This window comes from Furipterus horrens, unplaced genomic scaffold (genome assembly GCF_987537825.1).
Source record: "Furipterus horrens unplaced genomic scaffold, mFurHor1.1.pri manual_scaffold_10, whole genome shotgun sequence".
Taxonomy (NCBI): domain Eukaryota; kingdom Metazoa; phylum Chordata; class Mammalia; order Chiroptera; family Furipteridae; genus Furipterus; species Furipterus horrens.
Window position 1 is genome coordinate 64,212,103 of NW_028327180.1, and position 17,328 is coordinate 64,229,430.

The following is a 17,328-nucleotide window of genomic DNA, read 5'->3' on the forward strand; positions in this document are numbered from 1 at the left end:
ACAGTTTAAAATTAGTTAATTTGGATTTTTATGTGAAATCTCTTTTCTTGAGATAAATCTGATCTGACACTAGTGGGACTTCATTTTGGTGTAACAATAATAAGCTGGACACCCTTTAGATGGGCTTGTGTTCTTCAGGTTACAGTCCCACCTCCCTGCTTCCATCATTGACCTTACCTGACTGTTCTCTGTAGGGGGTCAGCCTCACCTTTGTCATTACCCAAATCTAAGCTGGGTTTGCCAAGGTTCTAGTATAGGGTGCAGTGCCCAGGGAGAGTTCAGCAGGACAGGGATCAGTGGGGTTGTATGCTGCAGTGCTTAAGGAAGAAAGGGGGGTTACTGGGAATGATTAACTCTCCACCCATAGTGAAGTCCTCTTGGAAGCAGAGTGGTTGAGACCATAAATTGTGCAACCAAACTACTGGGCTTATATGATAAATTGCCTCTGTGCCTTAGTTACTCCATCTTAAAGGTGGCATTTGGGGTGATGAACACAATACAGTGTACAGATGTGGAATTGTGCACCTAACACCTGTATAATCTTGTTATCCAGTGTCACCCTAATAATTAAAAGGAAAAATAAATTTTTTAAAAAGCTGGCATAATAAGCACAGTACTCAAGGATCGAATGAGATAACAGCAGTAAAGAATTTAGAACAATGACTGCAGGCAATAAGAACACATTAGATGTTAGCTCTATTGGGAAACTTAAAATTTGCCTGGAAGAGCCGAGATCAAGTTTAATAACTGCCACACACTTTTCCCAGGTGGGAAGCTGACCCAACAGGAGCGCAGGTCCTGCTGTGACAGGGCAGATACGGGAACTCAATCTCCTTACAGGATTCCCTTTCTCAGTTCTCACCTCATTTCCACCAGAGTACACCCTCTCCTGAATGATAGCTGTCATTTATGTAGTATTGACTAGTGTGCCTATCGCTGTACCTTTAGTCCTCAGAGCAACCATGTAGGTCAGGAACCACGTATATACGCAGGCGAGGGAACAGATACAAAGAGATTGTGCCTTGCTCCAAAACACAACTGAATTGGCAGAGTCAGTTTCCAATCCAGGCATTCTGTCTTTAGTGCCTGGCTCCTAACTCCATGGGGTATCAATTTAACCCAAGCCCAAGCCCTGAGCTTGGCTTCGCCTCTTCCAAGCTCGTTGCGGAGGAAGAATGCCCCAGGGTTGAGAGCTGGAATGCCCAGATGCTTCCCGCCTTCCCTCTGGAGAAGGCGGAAGATACAGTTACCCTAGGGCGCTGGTTTGCAAGTCTGGCGTCTAAGTCCAGTCCCCAGCCCAGTGATTTGAGCCCCCTCGGGGGCCTAGTTTCTTCGGACGTTAAGAGGGAAGGGCAGTTAGCATTCCGGCGGTGGGAGTGCTCACGTGTTTCTCGACACGCGGAACCTTTGACGCCGTAGCTTCGGGGAGCAGGCGGCGCGGCCGGAGCGGACGACCCGCAGGACCGAGGGGCGGGGCGGGAGGCGGAGGCGCCGCGTAGGCCGGCGAGGCCGGCCCTCCCGGCTGGGAACTCGAGCCTCATGCACAGCCGCATCCCTCTACGATGTTCCCCTCCCGAAGGAAAGCGGCGCAGCTGCCCTGGGAGGACGGCAGGTGAGCGGTGGCGGCGGCCGGCCCGCGCCCCGTCCTCCGGGTACCCATCTTTTCCGGGCCGCGAGGCGGAATCTAGGAACCCGAGGCCGTCGCGTCTCCTCTCGTCCCGTCCCTGCGGGGCTCTCTGAGGGTCTGTGGTTCTCCTTGAGGGTCACTGGCTCTCTCAGTTTTGGGTTGGCTGTCTCTACCAGTGTACGTCACTCTGCAAGTCTCCGTCACCCGCGGGTTTGTATTTCTGCGTTGACTTCCCTTAGTGAGTTTCTGTCTCTCTCTTTGCAAGTCACTTTCTCATTATGGGTTTCTCTGTGTTTCTCCACTGGCCTCTCGTGACCTTAGGCTCCGTTGACTTCTCTAAGTGGATCTCTGTCGTTGGTATGAGGGTCTGTATTCCCCTTTTCTGGTCTTTGCCTCCCTAGCACATGCATGTAGCCTCAGACTTCCCTTTCCTTTGCTGGCCACACAGAGGAACACAGCTGGCACGCAGTAGGCACTCCTCACACAACCGTAGTTCATTTCCTCTGCAGCGGTATTTGAATGGGGCCTGCCGCATGGTAGGTACGGGCTTGGCCCAGATCTTAGCTAATGATGTTTCCCTCTAAAGCAGAAATGGGGAGTGGGAGCTTTTTGGTTGTCTACATTTGGGAGGACACTTAAGCCTTGAGCCGTGTCCCAAAAACTCTTCTCACCTAGAACACATAGTGGGTCTCTACCCAGTGAGTGACACCTCATTCCCTTTAGGTCTCTTAAGTTCGCCATGTGCCAAAAGATTCTGGAACATAGTGGGCACAACTCTTTACTTTTGGGATTTTTCAGATTTGGTGTTGAAGTAAGAAGACAGGAATCTAATAGAAAGAAATCCTGAACCGTAGAGTCAGCCTTGGGCTTCTTTAATAGCCATATGACCAGAAACAGATTACTTAATCTGTCTGACCTCAATTTCTCCATCCCTGAAACCGGCATCATAAGAAATACTTTGTAGGGTTGCATGAGGATCAGACAATACATGTAAAGCCCTTGACACTGTGCCTGATGTAGAGGTGGTCTCTTCCAGTCACCTTTCTTATTTGTAGGTGCTATAAGCAGAGCATCTGAGTATTCAAGCCTCATATCACTAAGACTTGTATGAGAGAAGAAAGGAAAGGTAATGTAGGAAAATTTCCATCTCCTGTTCCCTTTCCATAAACCTTCGGAATGTAACTGCGGCCCGAGGGAAAAAGTTACTGAGATCTATTCTTGCTTTGGCCCAGGAGTACAAAGATCCATGCAGCAGATGAAGGCTGATGTGGCAATTAAGAGTGCTGGCTCTGCAGCTAGCCTGCTGGGTCTGAATCTTGCCTTTTCTAGCTTTGGGCACAGGTTGAGGAAGGCAAACCTCATCTGGTCTGTCCCTCAGAGCAGGGTGGCCTGGGCCTGGGGCAGCTGGGACTGCAGATGTGGCTTTCGCCACCAGGTGGCATCAGGAGCCAGTGTCCTCAGAACTGTCCCTGTCCTGAGGAAATTTGAACTAGGTTGTTCAGCAGTTTGGGTCTCTCACAGCTCAGGATGAAGTGCCAGTGGGGATGTAGCCCTCGTAGGATGGGAAGGTTAGACCTGGGGACCGCATGGGAAAGTGCACAATGCCCGATTCATGCCAAACCCCTGGGTAATGGTCACTGCTTCTTCCTCTGAAGGTGGGCTAAGTGCCCCATGCTCATCTCCCCGGTCTCCATCCCACCCCCAGAAAGAGCTCAGAGGGAGGATCTGTAGAGGCTCCAGCCTACCTAGGCCATGGGCAGCATTGGGTTCTGCTCCTCCCCAGCGGAAACCCCGTCCACAGGACAATGGGGGGTAAGTCAGAAGGCCCTGCAAAGGTGTCCTCCAAGCCATCTCTGTGCTGTGTGTGGGACGCAGACCTGGCTTCAGGGCAGCTGGCTTCCAGGTGGGCAGTTGTTCTGCTACAGGCAGGCGCTGGTGTGGCTCTAGTGTGTCACTGAAAGGCGAGCCTGCTTGAACCCTCCTGTAACCCACTCGGCATGTCCTCTGCTGTGTGACTTGTGCTGGGGCCATAGACAGGTTTGCACAGTCTGATTACCTGCGGCAGAGAGAAGCAGGGACTCAGGTGATCACAAAACTCTTTAAGTGCCGCAAAGAGTGAAGTATCAGATACCGTGGGGACACAGAAGGAGGTGCACGTATCTCAGTCTGTGTATGTGGGGAGGTGGGTGATGCGGCTGTGATGTTGGAGTTGGGCCCTGAAGGGTCAGTGAGGGGCTTTCAGGAGATAAACTAGGAAGCACACCTCGGGCAGAAGCAGCAGGCTGTGTGGGGGCTGCAGCAGGAAGGAACGTGTGAGCGGAGAAGCTCAGGGTGGCCCGCCCTGTGGCGTGTGTGTGTGGTGGGAGGTAACTGGTGATGCGCCGGGCCACAGAGCGCTGTGACTGTCAGACCAAGGAATCTGGTCTTTGTCTTGCAACCAGAAGAGGGTCGTTCTTGGGACCCCAGGGGTCTGAGCTGGGCAAGGACTGAGGAGACCTGAGCTGAAGAGAGGCAGTGGGTGAGGAGGGGTCAAGGGGCACTTAGGAGGTGGAATATATGGGCTGGTAGCCACATGGCGACTCTATAGGTTGCACAGCTGGTTGCCTTGCCGATTATTTCATGGGGAGTTGAGCAGAGGGAGCCTCCCTTTCTTGGATTCCTTGGCTCCTCCTTCACTGTGCTCAGGAACTTCAGAGAGAGGGGGCGAGAGGATCAGGGGAATCCCACTTGTTCTTTGTCCTTTCCAACCCAAAGGGCAGGCTCTCAGTGCCACCCCAGTGTCGAGTGTCTCCAGCTTCTTCCCATTTTCTGCAATGAGCCCGGTGCTGGCCCAGTGCCAGTCTTCCGTTCCCTCCTTCACCTCTCAGCTCTCGTCAGATGGGTGGCCTGTGGGACTGGAGCTTTGAGACTTGCTCAGGGAATGGCCCTGTCAGTGTGGGCCTTGCATTGGATTGGGGCAGACCCGATCTTCCCAAAGTGAACAGAGGGCTTTTCACTGGGGACTGGGCCACGCAGGCACAGGTCTAAGGGAGCTTTCTGATGTGAGAAGCAGGAGGAAGCCAGCGTTTCTGCTGACGGAGAACCTGCTAGGTGTGGGAGGCAGTGGGTGCAATCTCTAAGTGGGGGCTCTTGCCATGAAATCGGGACAGGAGCCACTGCCTGGGGAGGGGCACATGCAAGAGACCAGGAGCCCCATCCCTGCCCTCGTGGTCTGACCACGGCTCACTCATAGTACCTAAGAAAGCAGCAAGGAACTGGGGAAACTCTGTGACGAGGAGTGATCAGAGGGCGTCCTGGGCGGGGGCGCGGGCGAGAGATGGGCTGGCCCTAGAACAGCAAGCAGGATTCTGACGCACAATAGCAGCATGAGCTAAAGTATTGAAGCTGCTTCTGCACTAATTCCCAGGTGCTTGGGGCAGACCAGTCATGTGTGCCCTACTTGTGGGGGAGCCGAAGAAGGGGTTTGTCACAGGGCCCTGGCTCAGCCCTGTCCTTCTGACCCTCCCCGCTCTTGTCGCAGGTCCAGGCTGCTCCGCAGCAGCCTCCCCCGGAAATGCTCCATCTTCCACTTCTTTGCTGCCTGTCTCTTACTGGGCTTCCTCTCCCTGCTCTGGCTGCAGTTCAGCTGCTCTGGTGACATGGCCTGGGCAGCCAGGGGACAAGGGCAGGAGACCTCGGGCCTACCCCGGGCCTGCCCCCCAGAGCCGCCCCAAGAGCACTGGGAAGAAGACCCGTCATGGGGGCCCCACCGCCTGGCAGTGCTGGTGCCCTTCCGCGAGCGCTTTGAGGAGCTGCTGGTCTTTGTGCCCCACATGCATCGCTTCCTGAGCAGGAAGAAGATCCCCCACCACATCTACGTGCTCAACCAAGTGGACCATTTCCGGTAGGTACAACCTGACCCAGCTCCCTGCTCTGTGGGGCTCCCCTTGCCCAAGGCGTTCAGGGCCTGCTCCCTTTCCTGGCAGCAGCCCATGCTGGTGGGCCACAGGCCTATGAAGGGCCACCTGGGTCAGTGGCAGGAGAATGTGAGGTGAGACCTCTGTCACTGGGGGTGACGGAAACCTTTGGGGAGAGTTTGGGGCTGGGGAGAGCTCTGATCTGATTTCCATGTAAAATGTGGGTGCTGTGGGTGGAGTAGATTACCCCAGGACAAGAGGAGGATCAGGGAGAACGGTGGGTGTTCACCAGCATCTGAGCAGACGGGGACGTGGCCTGCATGGTGGAAGGAGTGGAGGAAGCACAGGCAGGGCTGGCCAGTGGAATGGTCGTGAGGATTGGGGAAAGGGAGGGTCAAGGCTGCAGCTTTAAAGTTGTTCACAGCCTGGCCTTATCCTGAGACTCTTGCCCTCACCAAAATCTGCTTTCCTCCACGATCGCCATCCAAGCATCTCACCCTCATCCCCACCTTTCCGTCCAGTTTGCTCCCTCCAGAGACGTCAGCAGTTCTTGGGCCCCATCAGGCCCGTTAGTCCAAGATGCTCCGACCTCCCTGAGCTAAGTCATCACATTCTGCTGCCTGAATATCGTTAGCCTCTCACTCACCTCCCTGCTTCCAACTCAGCCCTCCAGCCTCTTCTCAACACCCCAACTTGAGTGATCCTGTTGTGCCCTAAGTCATGGCACATCATGTCTTTGCTCTAAGCCCTCCAGTGGCTGCCATCTCATCCAAGGCCAAAGCTGAGCCTGTCAGGGGCCTGTCACCCTTGGACCTCATCCTCTACGCCCCCCTCACTCCCTCTGCCTGCCCATGTGAGTGTCTCCCTGCCTCAGGCCTTGGCAGGTGCTGCTCTGCTCAGAGCCCCCTTCCCTGATTCCCAGAGGGCTCATTCCCTCCGGCCCTCAGTGTCTGCTCCCCCGTCACCCTGCTGCCCTACCCTTCCCTGACCACCCATCTCAGAGAACAACTGCCTGCCCCCAGCATGCCTCTGACCTCCTGCTTTCCCCTCTCCAGAGCACTCACCACTGTCTGGCTTGTTAAGTATTTACTTATTTGTTCATTTTCATCTGCTATCATTAGAATATCAGCTTTTTATGGGCCGAGCATTGATTTCTTGCTCTTCTATCTCCTGTGCTCTCAACGGTTTCTGGCACATAGTAGGTGCTCAGTAAATATTTGGGCAATGAGTGGAGAGGCAGACGTGCCGTTGGGGAGTTCTATGGTGCAATCAGCGTTGGCGTGGAGGGCAGCATAGGCCCCAGGGTGGGTGCTGTAGAAGGACAGGCTCTCCTGCAGTGTCCTGGGGAGTCAGCTCACTGCCCGCAGCCTGCCCAGCCTTGGCTACTCTGCGCAGGTTCAACCGGGCGGCACTCATCAACGTGGGCTTCCTGGAGAGCAGCAACAGCACGGACTACATCGCCATGCACGACGTGGACCTGCTCCCTCTCAATGAGGAGCTGGACTATGGCTTCCCTGAGGCAGGGCCCTTCCACGTGGCCTCCCCAGAGCTCCACCCCCTCTACCACTACAAGACCTATGTGGGCGGCATCCTGCTGCTCTCCAAACAGCACTATCAGCTGGTGAGGCCCAGCTAGCCTGCTCTGCTGAGCCAGGGCGTGCCCGCCTGCAGGGGTGGGGTGTGGGTGCTCTGGCAGGAGGAGCAGCAGTTTTGGGACCCAGCAGGGAACACAGGAACAACCAGAGACAGGAGAGAAGAGCGGGAAGGAGCAGGTTGGTTAGGGAGGACTTAGCCACAGTAACAGAAAGTTTCTGAAAACTGGCTTCAGAAGTGAGGGTTCACTGGGCCTCAACCTGGAAGAGTCTGGGTGGGGCTGAGAGGAGGGTGTGGCTCCCTCAGTGGCTTGCCCAGCCACCAAAGATGGTGTCACCAGGGCATCATTCCTCTTTCCATCTCTCATTTCTGCCTTTTTTTAGACTAGATTTCTTTCCAGACACCCAGGACAAAGGGTGGTGGTTGTACTGCAGTCCGTATCTCTCTAGACTCAAGTCCACTGAAAGAGGGAGCAGCCTCCTCGACTGTCAGACAGGTGTCCCCAACTGTACCACACTGGCTCTTGATTGGCCTGATGTGGGTCCTAGCCGTTCCTGAATCCATAACTCTGGCGGAGCGGGGGGTTGGAAGAATTGAATAGCTTAACCCTGGGACTCCTGCTCCCCACAAGACTAATGCCAGCTTTATGTAAATGAAACTCCTAGTCTGGTGGCAAACATTGGTGTCTGCCATAGAGCCCCACACAGAGGAGGAGACCAGGGCAGAGCCACCCCAGGAGAAGCGGGAGGGGGCAAGCAGGGACTGGCACTCTGCCTATCACCAGCTACTCAGAGAGGTGCCCTCCTGCCAGCCAGATGTTTTGGGGAAATGAACCATGTCACACAAGTTCAAGGCTCCAGTAGAGCGGGCAAAGGGCCTGGAATGGGCTGACTGACCCCCTAGTACCGCAGAGGTTATGGGAACTGTAAGTGTCTTGTGTCTGTTCCACACTGCCAGGGGAGGAGGAAAGGGGTCTGGTACTCCCAAGTGGTAAGAGACCAAAGAGTGCCCTGGGGGAACGGGGCAGGTGACGCTGCCTGTCTCTATGTCAGTGCAACGGGATGTCCAACCGCTTCTGGGGCTGGGGCCGTGAGGATGATGAGTTCTACCGGCGCATCAAAGGAGCCGGGCTCCAGGTAACACCCCGGCCACCCCCCTACCACAGTCATGTCTGCTTGAGGCTCCCTTCTCTGCCCTCAGCTAAGTTCCTGGGGCTTGCAGATGGCCTCACTGTGGCTGGTTCTAGCCCTGCCCTTAGCTAGCACAGCTTGTCTTCATGAAGGGAGCATAGGCTCCTGCCTGTGGCCCGTGGCAGCAGTGGGACCCCAGAAGACTGGTGGGGAGGGCCAGGGCTCCAGAAGGGGAGGCCTGACCCAGCTTCCTCTGGTCTCCTTAGCTATTCCGCCCCTCAGGAATCACAACTGGATACAAGACGTTTCGCCACCTGCATGACCCAGCCTGGCGGAAGAGGGACCAGAAGCGCATTGCCACTCAAAAACAGGTGCTCAGTGGCCTCCTGATCAGGGATGAAGAGGTGGAGACGTGGGGGCGGAATCAACAGGCCCAAGCATTTCACCAAGTTCTACTTGGGTCCCAATGGCCCTGCCCATCACTGTTGGGCTCAGTTCTGTTGGTAGCATATTGCTAGGGCACCTTGCTGTGCTTGGTCGATGCCATGGGTATGTGGGCACTGGGTCAGCCAACCCCAATGCAGGCTGGGTGGGGAGGATTCAGCCAAAGGTGCTGGAATCCCAGGCAGCCCTGCAGCCCCCATCTCTCAATTGGCCTCTTCTCTAGGAGCCTTATTAGTCATCTGGGAACCCCTGCTTCCCTGTCACTGGGGTGGACAGCTGTGGGCCAGAGCCCCCACGGCCGTTGGCTTCACTCTTCAGTGGGGTCACACGACCTTTGAAGACGAGGTCACGGGGGCAGCAGCAGATAGTCAGTAGCTGCAAAGCCCTGAGTCCACTCGATCTACCTCTTTCCTTCCCAGGAACAATTCAAGGTGGACCGGGAGGGAGGCCTGAGCACCGTGAAGTACCGTGTGGATGACCGTAAAGCCCTGTCTGTGGGTGGGGCCCCGTGCACTGTTCTCAATGTCATGTTGGACTGTGACAAGGCTGCTACCCCCTGGTGCACATTTGGCTGAAGTGGCTGGACAGGAAGGAGGCCTGTATCTACAGGCCACACTCCTACTCAGGCCCTGGACAAAGCCTCGGCCCTGGGCCCAGCTCTAACAGGGCGTGGGGTGGCCTGAAGCAGCGGGCAGCAGGCCCTGTGTTTGCAGCCAGGACAGAAGAGCTGCCTGGGACGCTGCTAGCAATGAACAGTGATGGAGAGAGGCTGGGAGGTGGCTCCCAGCTGGCATGCTGCGCCCTGCCTCTGCCTGCCCTGCTGTGCCCTCTGCGTGCTGAGACCTATGGGCTTGGGCTCCTTCCCCCAGGACCACCTCATGCGGAGATGTGGTTTAGAGGCGAGGCTGCTGCATGAGTGGCCGGGGCATAAAAAGGCTTCATGTGTAGATACCAGAGTGCAGGCCCCATAGAAAGGGACACTGAGAACAACTTGAGCTGGTTGTCACCACGTGGGAATGAGGGTCTAGTGTTGGCAGATCTGATTTTTCAAGAGAAACTAGAATTCTGGATTCCTAAGTGAAATCAGTTAATTATGAAGTGATAGCAACTAATTAAAAATTTTAAAAAGTACGGCAGTCCAAACAACATGTATTCTGGACCACCAGTTTGTCACTGGTGGCTGAGAGGAAGGGATGGGACAAAAGATGACATCTCTCCCAGTTACAAGCTGGCAGGGAGGTGGGTTAGGGCTGGGCATTGCGGCCAGGGGCAGCTCAGGTGGAGAGGAGTGGGAGGCATGGGGCTTCCGCCTATTCCCCCCCCCCCCCCCACCTCTGGAATCTTTGCTGCCCTGGGGCAGTCAGAGCACAGCCAGGCTCCTGGGCTCTGACTCTCTGAGTGGCTTCCTCTCCCTCACTGAGAGGAACAGGAACAGGTCCATAGGACTGGGCTTGGCAGATAGGATAAGGTGTCAGCAAGGTCCCAGTCTTGGCTTGAGGGAGCAAGGACCAGGTTTCTGAGGTGGGAGGGAGATAAGAAGGAGAGTCCCTGGGGTGTTCCCACTGCACAAGGAGGTCAGTGTTGATCACCCAATACCACGGAGAGACAGAGGAGGGGAGCCCATGAGAGCCTGGAATTGGCGAGCTATCCTGGAGGGAATCTGGGGCTAATCAGAGAGGGAGACCAGGGGCCCTGCAAAGTGGATTGCTTCTTTAAGGTGTTTGACTGCTAGAGACTTGGGGCAGAAGTAGAAGAGACTAGACCAGTTAGGGCTGCTTCAGCAGTAGACAGGACAGCTGGGATGCTGAGGTAGAGACTGAAGTCCTAGGTCTAGTTCAGGAATGACAGCAGCTCCGCCTTTCAGCATGTTCTCAGAACTGCTGTGAGCAGCTGTGTGGGGTGTGCGCTGTGCAATCTCAGCATAATCCCAGAGATGTAAGCAAAGAAGAGTGGAATGAAGCTTCAGGCTCCGTGTAACTACATGTTCATTCAAATGTGTAGCAGTGTTCTTGTGATCCTAAAGTGGTCTTTAGCCAGTGGTTCAGCTTCACTCACCACAGCAAGGGTCAAACCATCAGAGACTACAGTGCAAGGGTGAGACTTGTAACAATGAGGCCCAGGAGAGGTGAGTGGCCCACCCTCTGTGTGCCAGTCTCCGAATAACACTGGCTGCACCATCTTGCACTTATCTAACAAGAAGTCAGAACTCCAGCATCTTGGTGATGGTGGACATGGATGTGGCATCAAACCGCCATCTCTGCACTCATCGAGCACATAGCAAGACCTCTATACCTGCTCCGGGGATGTGGAATGAGCAGTAGGAAAGCAGGACCAGCTGACTCAACCGGGCTGGGGCACATCTCCATTCCGGGACTGCACTACCCCGTGGCTGTTGCTGTCACCTCTATTATCAAGGCCCCTTCAGGCACCCAGGCCAGCCTGATGTGGCTCCCTTCCGCCCCAGCCTGGGCCTCTGCTAGGCTGCTCCAGGAGAGGGGGAGTGAGCTGAGCAGAGGTTTGCAAGGGGAAGAAACAGACAGCTCCCCTGCTTCCTCAGTGCCTTGGCTGCCTCTTCCGTGGAGTAGAGCTGATGTCCCTGTCCCATTGGCCAGGCGTGGGGGAGATGAATCCATGATGAACCAGCACTTGCTGAGCATTCACCACACACAAAATTCTTTGCAGCACGTTATTTCACATAGGTCTCTCCACCCAGGAGCTAGGTCTTACTGATTAATCTGTTCTGTAGCTGCGGACGCAGAAGCACAGAGGTAAGTAGCTTGCCCAAGGTCAGCTGATATCTGGCAGAACTTGGAACTTGGCCTTAGAGCCAGGTTCCTGCATCCCTGGTTTATATAGCAGGTGCCTGAGCACAGGTGCTCCCCCCTCCAGACTCTTCCTCCCCTTTTCAGCTGGCAAGGGCTGATGGGGAGCACTGGCCAATGTGGTCTGGTGTCCCTTTTGCTGCTGGGATGAAACCAGGGCCATGGGTAAGAGACAAGCGTCTGCCCATGCTTCTTGTGCCTGGAGTAAGATGGGGATTCGGCTACTGAAGGGGTCTCTTGGGGCATCAGTGGGACCAAGAGCCTGACGCTGTGCCTGAAGCATGCACCAAGGTGCTGGTTGGGGGGAGGTCTCCCCGAGGAGGTGTGGTCTTGTTGGTGGAGTCAGTTTGCCTTCAGGATGAGTGTGTTCTGGGGGGCTCAGTGTGTGCAAGGCAGAATGGAGGGTGCGTGTTATGTTCAGGGGCCTGGAAATCATTCCAGGTGTCCCTGGTCTGCCAAAACAGTGCTGGAGTTGGGGGAGCTGGGCCGCAGGGGGAAGGTCAGGTGAACCTTGGGGACCTGTGCTTGCCACCCTGAGCACCCTGTACTTGATTATCTGGGTTCAGGGTTTCAAGCAGGAGGAAGTTGGGCAGGGAAGATAAAGTCAGGTCTGTGCTACAGGAAGACCCAGAGGTCAGGATCCAGGCAGACCATAGGGAGCATCTGGCAGATGGAGAGCGCCCCGGCCAGATGAGAGACGATGATGCCAGAATGGGGCAGTGAGGGCGTGGGAAGTGGAGGTCTGTAGGAGCCAGGGTCCACGGCACACCTTCCTTCCTAGAGGGACTGCTTCCCTGCACACTTCCCCAAAGGCCAAACGGATATAAATGGCCTAACTGCCATCTTGGCCCTCATGCCTTGAGAGCGTTTTTAAAAAACTGACACGAAACGAAAAGCGACTTCCACTTTCAGCTTCAATGTGTAAAGAGTTTGGAAGTCATTGTTCCCATCCTTTCCACAAGACAAGCACTCAAACTGAAAAGCAACTACTTTTCGTAGTCCCATCAGAGAACTGAAATTGTGGACATTTCCCCCAAGTGGGGAGAGCTGGGCAAGCACCATCACCTCCGATACAAGCTGGTCTAGAGCAGACAGTGCCACAGTCACCCTGGTAGGAATGTGGAAGTAGTAATCATGACCAGTTGATATTTCACTCACTTGCTGTACGATCTTACTCAGGTCACAACCTCTCTGAGCTTCTATTTGGCCAGAGGTATTGGAGGATTAAAAAACATTCAGCTCTGGCTGGTGTGGCTCAGTTGGCAGGAGAGTCGTTCCATAACCAAAAGGTGCGGGTTTGACTCCCAGTCAGGGTACATACCTAGGTTGTGGTTCGGTCCTTGGTCTGGGCACTTATAGGAGGCAACTGACTCATACTTCTCTCTCACATCGATGTTCCTCTCTAAAAGCAAAGAAAACAAATGTCCTCGGGTGAGGATTTAAAAAAAAGTAAAAAAATATTCAAAACCTGAAATCCAAATTTCTTTCTGTACTTAGTGTCTTAGTCTGTTCACACCAATAGAACAAAAATACCATAAACTAAGATGACTTAACCAACACATACTTATTTATCACAGTTTTGGAGGCTGACAAGTTCAAGATCAAGGGTCTGGCAGGTTGTATTCTGGTTCATGGGTGGCTGTCTTCACATTGTCCTCACAGGGTGGAAGGGAGCTTTCTGGGGCCCCTTTCTCTGGACAAAAGCCCCATCATGAGGGCTTCACCCTTATGTCCTCATCGCCTTCCGAAGGCCCCACCTCCTCAGGTATCACCTTGGGGGTCAGGTCTCCACAATGAACTTGGGGATCATAAACATTCAGTCCATACCATTTAGTTACCAGGGTTTTACCACTGTCAGTTTCTTAGTTTTAACCAATGCCCCGTGGTTATGTAAGACATTAACCGTAGGGGTTGCTGGGTAAAGGCTATACAGTCACTTTCTGTAATATCTATAATTTTTCTGTAGATCTCAAATATTCCCAAAGGAATAATTTTTTAAAAGATAACTTACATATGAGCAACATAGCAATTGCTCAGTAAATGATAGCCTCTTGCCCTTCCCTTCAGGCCAACAGAGCTGAGAATTTCATCTGCTACTGTCTCTATAGTTAAGCTGAGTTGTGGACTCCCCAGGCTGTGATACTGGACTAGAAAGAAGTAAAAGGTAACTATTTCATTTTCTGACAGAGCAGCACCAAGCATTTCCTTCCCAGGGAAGGAATGTAGGAGACACTTGTCTGTAATGAACTCCTTGCCCACCCCGTGTCCCCTCCTTCCTAGAGGCCACCTGACTGCCTATTCTGGAGCTCACACACACAGTCACAGCACCTCATTTTACTGCTCCCACAGCTATCACCATTAACTGAACTCTTACTTATTTTCTCTCCCCTGCCCCTCATCCCAGGAGAACATCATTCCCTGAGTGCAGCACTGGCATGTGAGGCTCACTGCTGCGTTCAGTGCATGCATAGGACCTGCTGATCCAAGGCAGCCGTGACATGGAATTAATTGGAAATTCCCTGGCAGCTGCTCAGGCCTCCTCTGCCCTAAGGCCCGTGTGGTGCTGTCCTGCCCTGAAGGCCCGGGACCACCCCTTCCCCACATCTGACTCTAACTGCTCTGTTCATTTGCCCTTTGCATCTCACGACTGTGTGCCAGCTGCTGCTACACTACCTGCCAGCTTTCATTCTACTTCATTGAGCTCATTTGCACCAATTTCCTTTTTTAGAACAATCCAGCAGTGCCCTGAGGAGCCACACATGTGGCAGGTGTTCCCCTGTTCCTAGAGAGCACAGGAGAAAGGGTAGTGAGAAGCTAGGAAAATTCCTCGGTGAGTGGAATAGGGATCTGGGAGAGATAGCTGAGCAGACTGGCCGAGCAATTTACAGCCAGGTGCAGATGGTCACCTGGGCAGAGGGCCCCCAGTGCCTGGCAAACTGGGAAAACAAGGACCTCCCCCGCCAGGGTAGCCTCACCTCCTCTGTCCTTTCCCCCAGAGATAATAACATCTAGGCTTCATTTGTGTTTCAGCTCCAGGCCCAGAAAGGCAGCAAAACCAGGTGGGTGACACCAGGACCCACTGCAATGACTAAAGACCCCCTGCCCTGTCCCTGACCAATCAGGGGAGACCACGACCCTAAAGGGGCACACCTGGAGAACTGATGAATATTCTGTGGAAACACTCCCCTGAGACCTCACGTTAGATTCCCTCCTGCAAGAGAGAGAGAAAAGCCTAAAGACAGAGGACCCAGAACACGTGCGTGCATGCGCTCTCACTGAGGGGAGCAGCCAGCACCATTCCCTTTCCCTTCTTCTCCCCTCACTTCTTTCTTCACAGGCACAGTCTCCTAAACTCTAAGGCTGATCCCCTTAACCCTTCCCCGAAGCCCCCCTTTCTCTGACTCCTCCACAGTGAGCTAAGGCAGCCCAGCCTGGGCTCTGCTGTTGCTTCTTCTATCCTAGCCCTTCCTTGTTTCACTGTCCCCAGCTTTAATAAATGTACCCTCATAGCCACCTTGGGCCCATGTTCTGAAATCTTTCCTGCATGAAGTCAAGAGCCCACACGCTATCACTGACCCTCGGCAGACGCCGGGCCCCTGTGTGGTAACTTCAGCTGTCTTATGTTATAATGCTCAATACTGTGTTATCAAGGTGATAAATGAAAGGGATAGGAGCTTACAAAGCAGTCCCTAGAGACTTTACATTCTTAACTTCCCAGCCAGTGTGAAGTGATAGGTATCTCTTAAGATAACAAGTTCAAAAGCTAAGAAAACTATGAGCGAGGGCATTCAGTGGCCAGTGAGTGGTTACATGGTCCATCAAAACAGTATTCTGCAGCCTTGCTGGAGTGGACAATACTGAATATTGTTAACTAATACCTGGGCTGATAGGTACTGATCCATGAGTTTATGACTTTTACTTTAAAAGGCTCTCCAACTTATACCTTATTCACTTGATTGAACACCCAAGCCTATAGGGGACCTCAAATTAGAGTTATCCAGAGCTTGACTTTTGCCTTGACAGTTTTACGTCACATGTTGTATCTTTGGGTCCACATTTACTTTGCTGAAATCAGATCATTATGCTAAGAAAATGTTCTATTCTATTGGCATTATTTCTTAAGTAATTATGAATTCTGTTTTTATGAATAGATATAATTAACTCATAGACCAGCAGCTTTTGTTGAAATTCATTCTCTCTTCTCCTTCCAGAGCTTATTGTAATCTCCAACTGTAACTTGTAAACGTCTGTCTATAATTGATGGAATGACACTGTTTGGTCCCAATCAGCTCAGCAACAGAGACTGTCATGCTTAGGAACTAAGTACCACAGATGTCAGTAAAAATTAACAAAGTAAAGTATTGTAGAGGGAAAACCTCACAGGCAAATCCCACTAAAGATATGCTTTATGCAAAGTTGAGACTTTAGAAAAGAAATATTGAAGAAAAATAATTACTAGAACAAAAACTTACACATGTGGTTAAAACACTTCATAGACTGAAAGCAGGGAGCTTTCTTTGAGGATTAGTCTGAAATATAATGTGCCAGAGACTCCCTCTTAAGTGTCCTCAAGCCCTGCCTGCTCCCTCTGTGACAACATAAAAGGGTAGACTTGAACCCAACATGTCACCTCATCCTTTGTGCCTCTGCAGAAGTCCTTTCATCCAGAAGTTTTCACGTGTTTTCGCAAATGTAAATTAACCAGCCTCATCATTACTTCTCTCCACAGAGCTGGTTCATTTCAGTAGCACAGAAATTTACCCAAACAGCCTACTCAAGGTACCCTGAGAGGTCCTTTGTGGGATCTGCAAGCGGATGTCCAAAGTGTAAAAACACCCTGCAGCTTCACTGCAGATCCAAACTCATCACATCCTTAGCAAGTAGCATTGGAGGGAGGGACGGTGGATCATCTTGAATCTTCAGAGCAAGGCTCCTTCCAGTTGGCCTTTCCTCAGCCTCACCAAGCACCCACATACCTGGGAACCCAGACTTCAGCCTCCCTCCTTCCTGTCTTATCTGCCCCAAAAGCTGAGTGAGGACAGACATGAATTTATAAAGATACATTATGAATCATTTTGATTAAAGAAATAGTTGGCCATATTGTTCTTGTTCCCCTAAACTCTTCTATTAATCAAGTGAACAAACATTTATTAAACACTTACTTTGTTGCCACTCACCGTGCTAGGCACAGCAGCCACTGCAGTCATGCTTCTCCCTTCATGCGAAGTGCAGACAGCGAACAAGAGCCAGGTGCTCCGTGGTCAGTGCCGTGAAGATGACAAACGTGATGGGCTGGGTGAGGTGGGTAGAAATGGGTGGGTCAGGGAAGCCCTCTCTAAGCAGGTGGTGTTTGAACTCAGATCTGTAATGTGAGAATAAGTCAGATTTTTCATTTTCATTTTCTTTTTTTGCATCTGGCATATTTTCATTTCTAATAAAGTAAATATCAACACTTAATATCATCATTTAAAAAACCTTTGGGGGGACCTTTTAATTTATTTTTTTTCCTGAGTCAAACAGTTATGAGACCAAAAAACCACTGCAGTTTATCCCCAGCCAGGGGTCCACTTCTTGCTCTGATCTCATAGGGCAGCATGTGATGGGTCCCATCGGCAGCCGTCCGTCTCGAGAGACGATGGTGTAGCTTCTTAAGAGTCTATCTGCACCGCAGAGAATGGCTGTGCAGTCCGACTCGGGAGTGACACAGTATTTGTCTCCTCCCGTGTTAAATCGACATCTTGCGATGACGCTGGAGTATCCTCTCCAGTGAAGCTGAAGCTACAGAGCCTGGGCAGGGTGATATGGAGGGTCTGCTG

The 17,328-nt window shown here is 52.6% G+C and overlaps 1 protein-coding gene across 9 annotated transcripts; it reads left to right on the forward strand.

Moving 5' to 3' along the window:
• Positions 1–1,458: 1,458 nt before the first annotated feature.
• On the forward strand, positions 1,459–9,821 carry B4GALT7 (beta-1,4-galactosyltransferase 7). Of its 9 annotated transcripts, none has more exons than XM_090287994.1 (9): positions 1,619–1,837; positions 1,949–1,992; positions 2,664–2,753; positions 3,283–3,439; positions 5,148–5,510; positions 6,919–7,144; positions 8,169–8,252; positions 8,513–8,617; positions 9,110–9,821. In XM_090287994.1, the coding sequence occupies exons 3-9, from the start codon at positions 2,735–2,737 to the stop codon at positions 9,263–9,265; spliced, it is 1,110 nt and encodes a 369-aa protein (XP_090144120.1). In that variant the 5' UTR covers positions 1,619–1,837; positions 1,949–1,992; positions 2,664–2,734; the 3' UTR covers positions 9,266–9,821. The 9 variants fall into 9 exon arrangements, with proteins under 9 accessions (XP_090144127.1, XP_090144124.1, XP_090144122.1 ...); XM_090287993.1 differs by having other exon boundaries at positions 2,683–2,753; XM_090287995.1 differs by having other exon boundaries at positions 1,949–1,984; positions 2,683–2,753.
• The last annotated feature ends 7,507 nt before the right edge of the window (positions 9,822–17,328 follow it).

Coding starts and splice junctions, on each gene's coding strand:
- B4GALT7 (XM_090288001.1), top strand. CDS start 1,563: ATGTTCCCCTCCCGAAGGAAAGCGGCGCAGCTGCCCTGGGAGGACGGC. Junction 3,440..5,147: donor CGTCCACAGGACAATGGGGG/GTAAGTCAGAAG, acceptor CTCTTGTCGCAG/GTCCAGGCTGCTCCGCAGCA. Junction 5,511..6,918: donor AACCAAGTGGACCATTTCCG/GTAGGTACAACC, acceptor TACTCTGCGCAG/GTTCAACCGGGCGGCACTCA.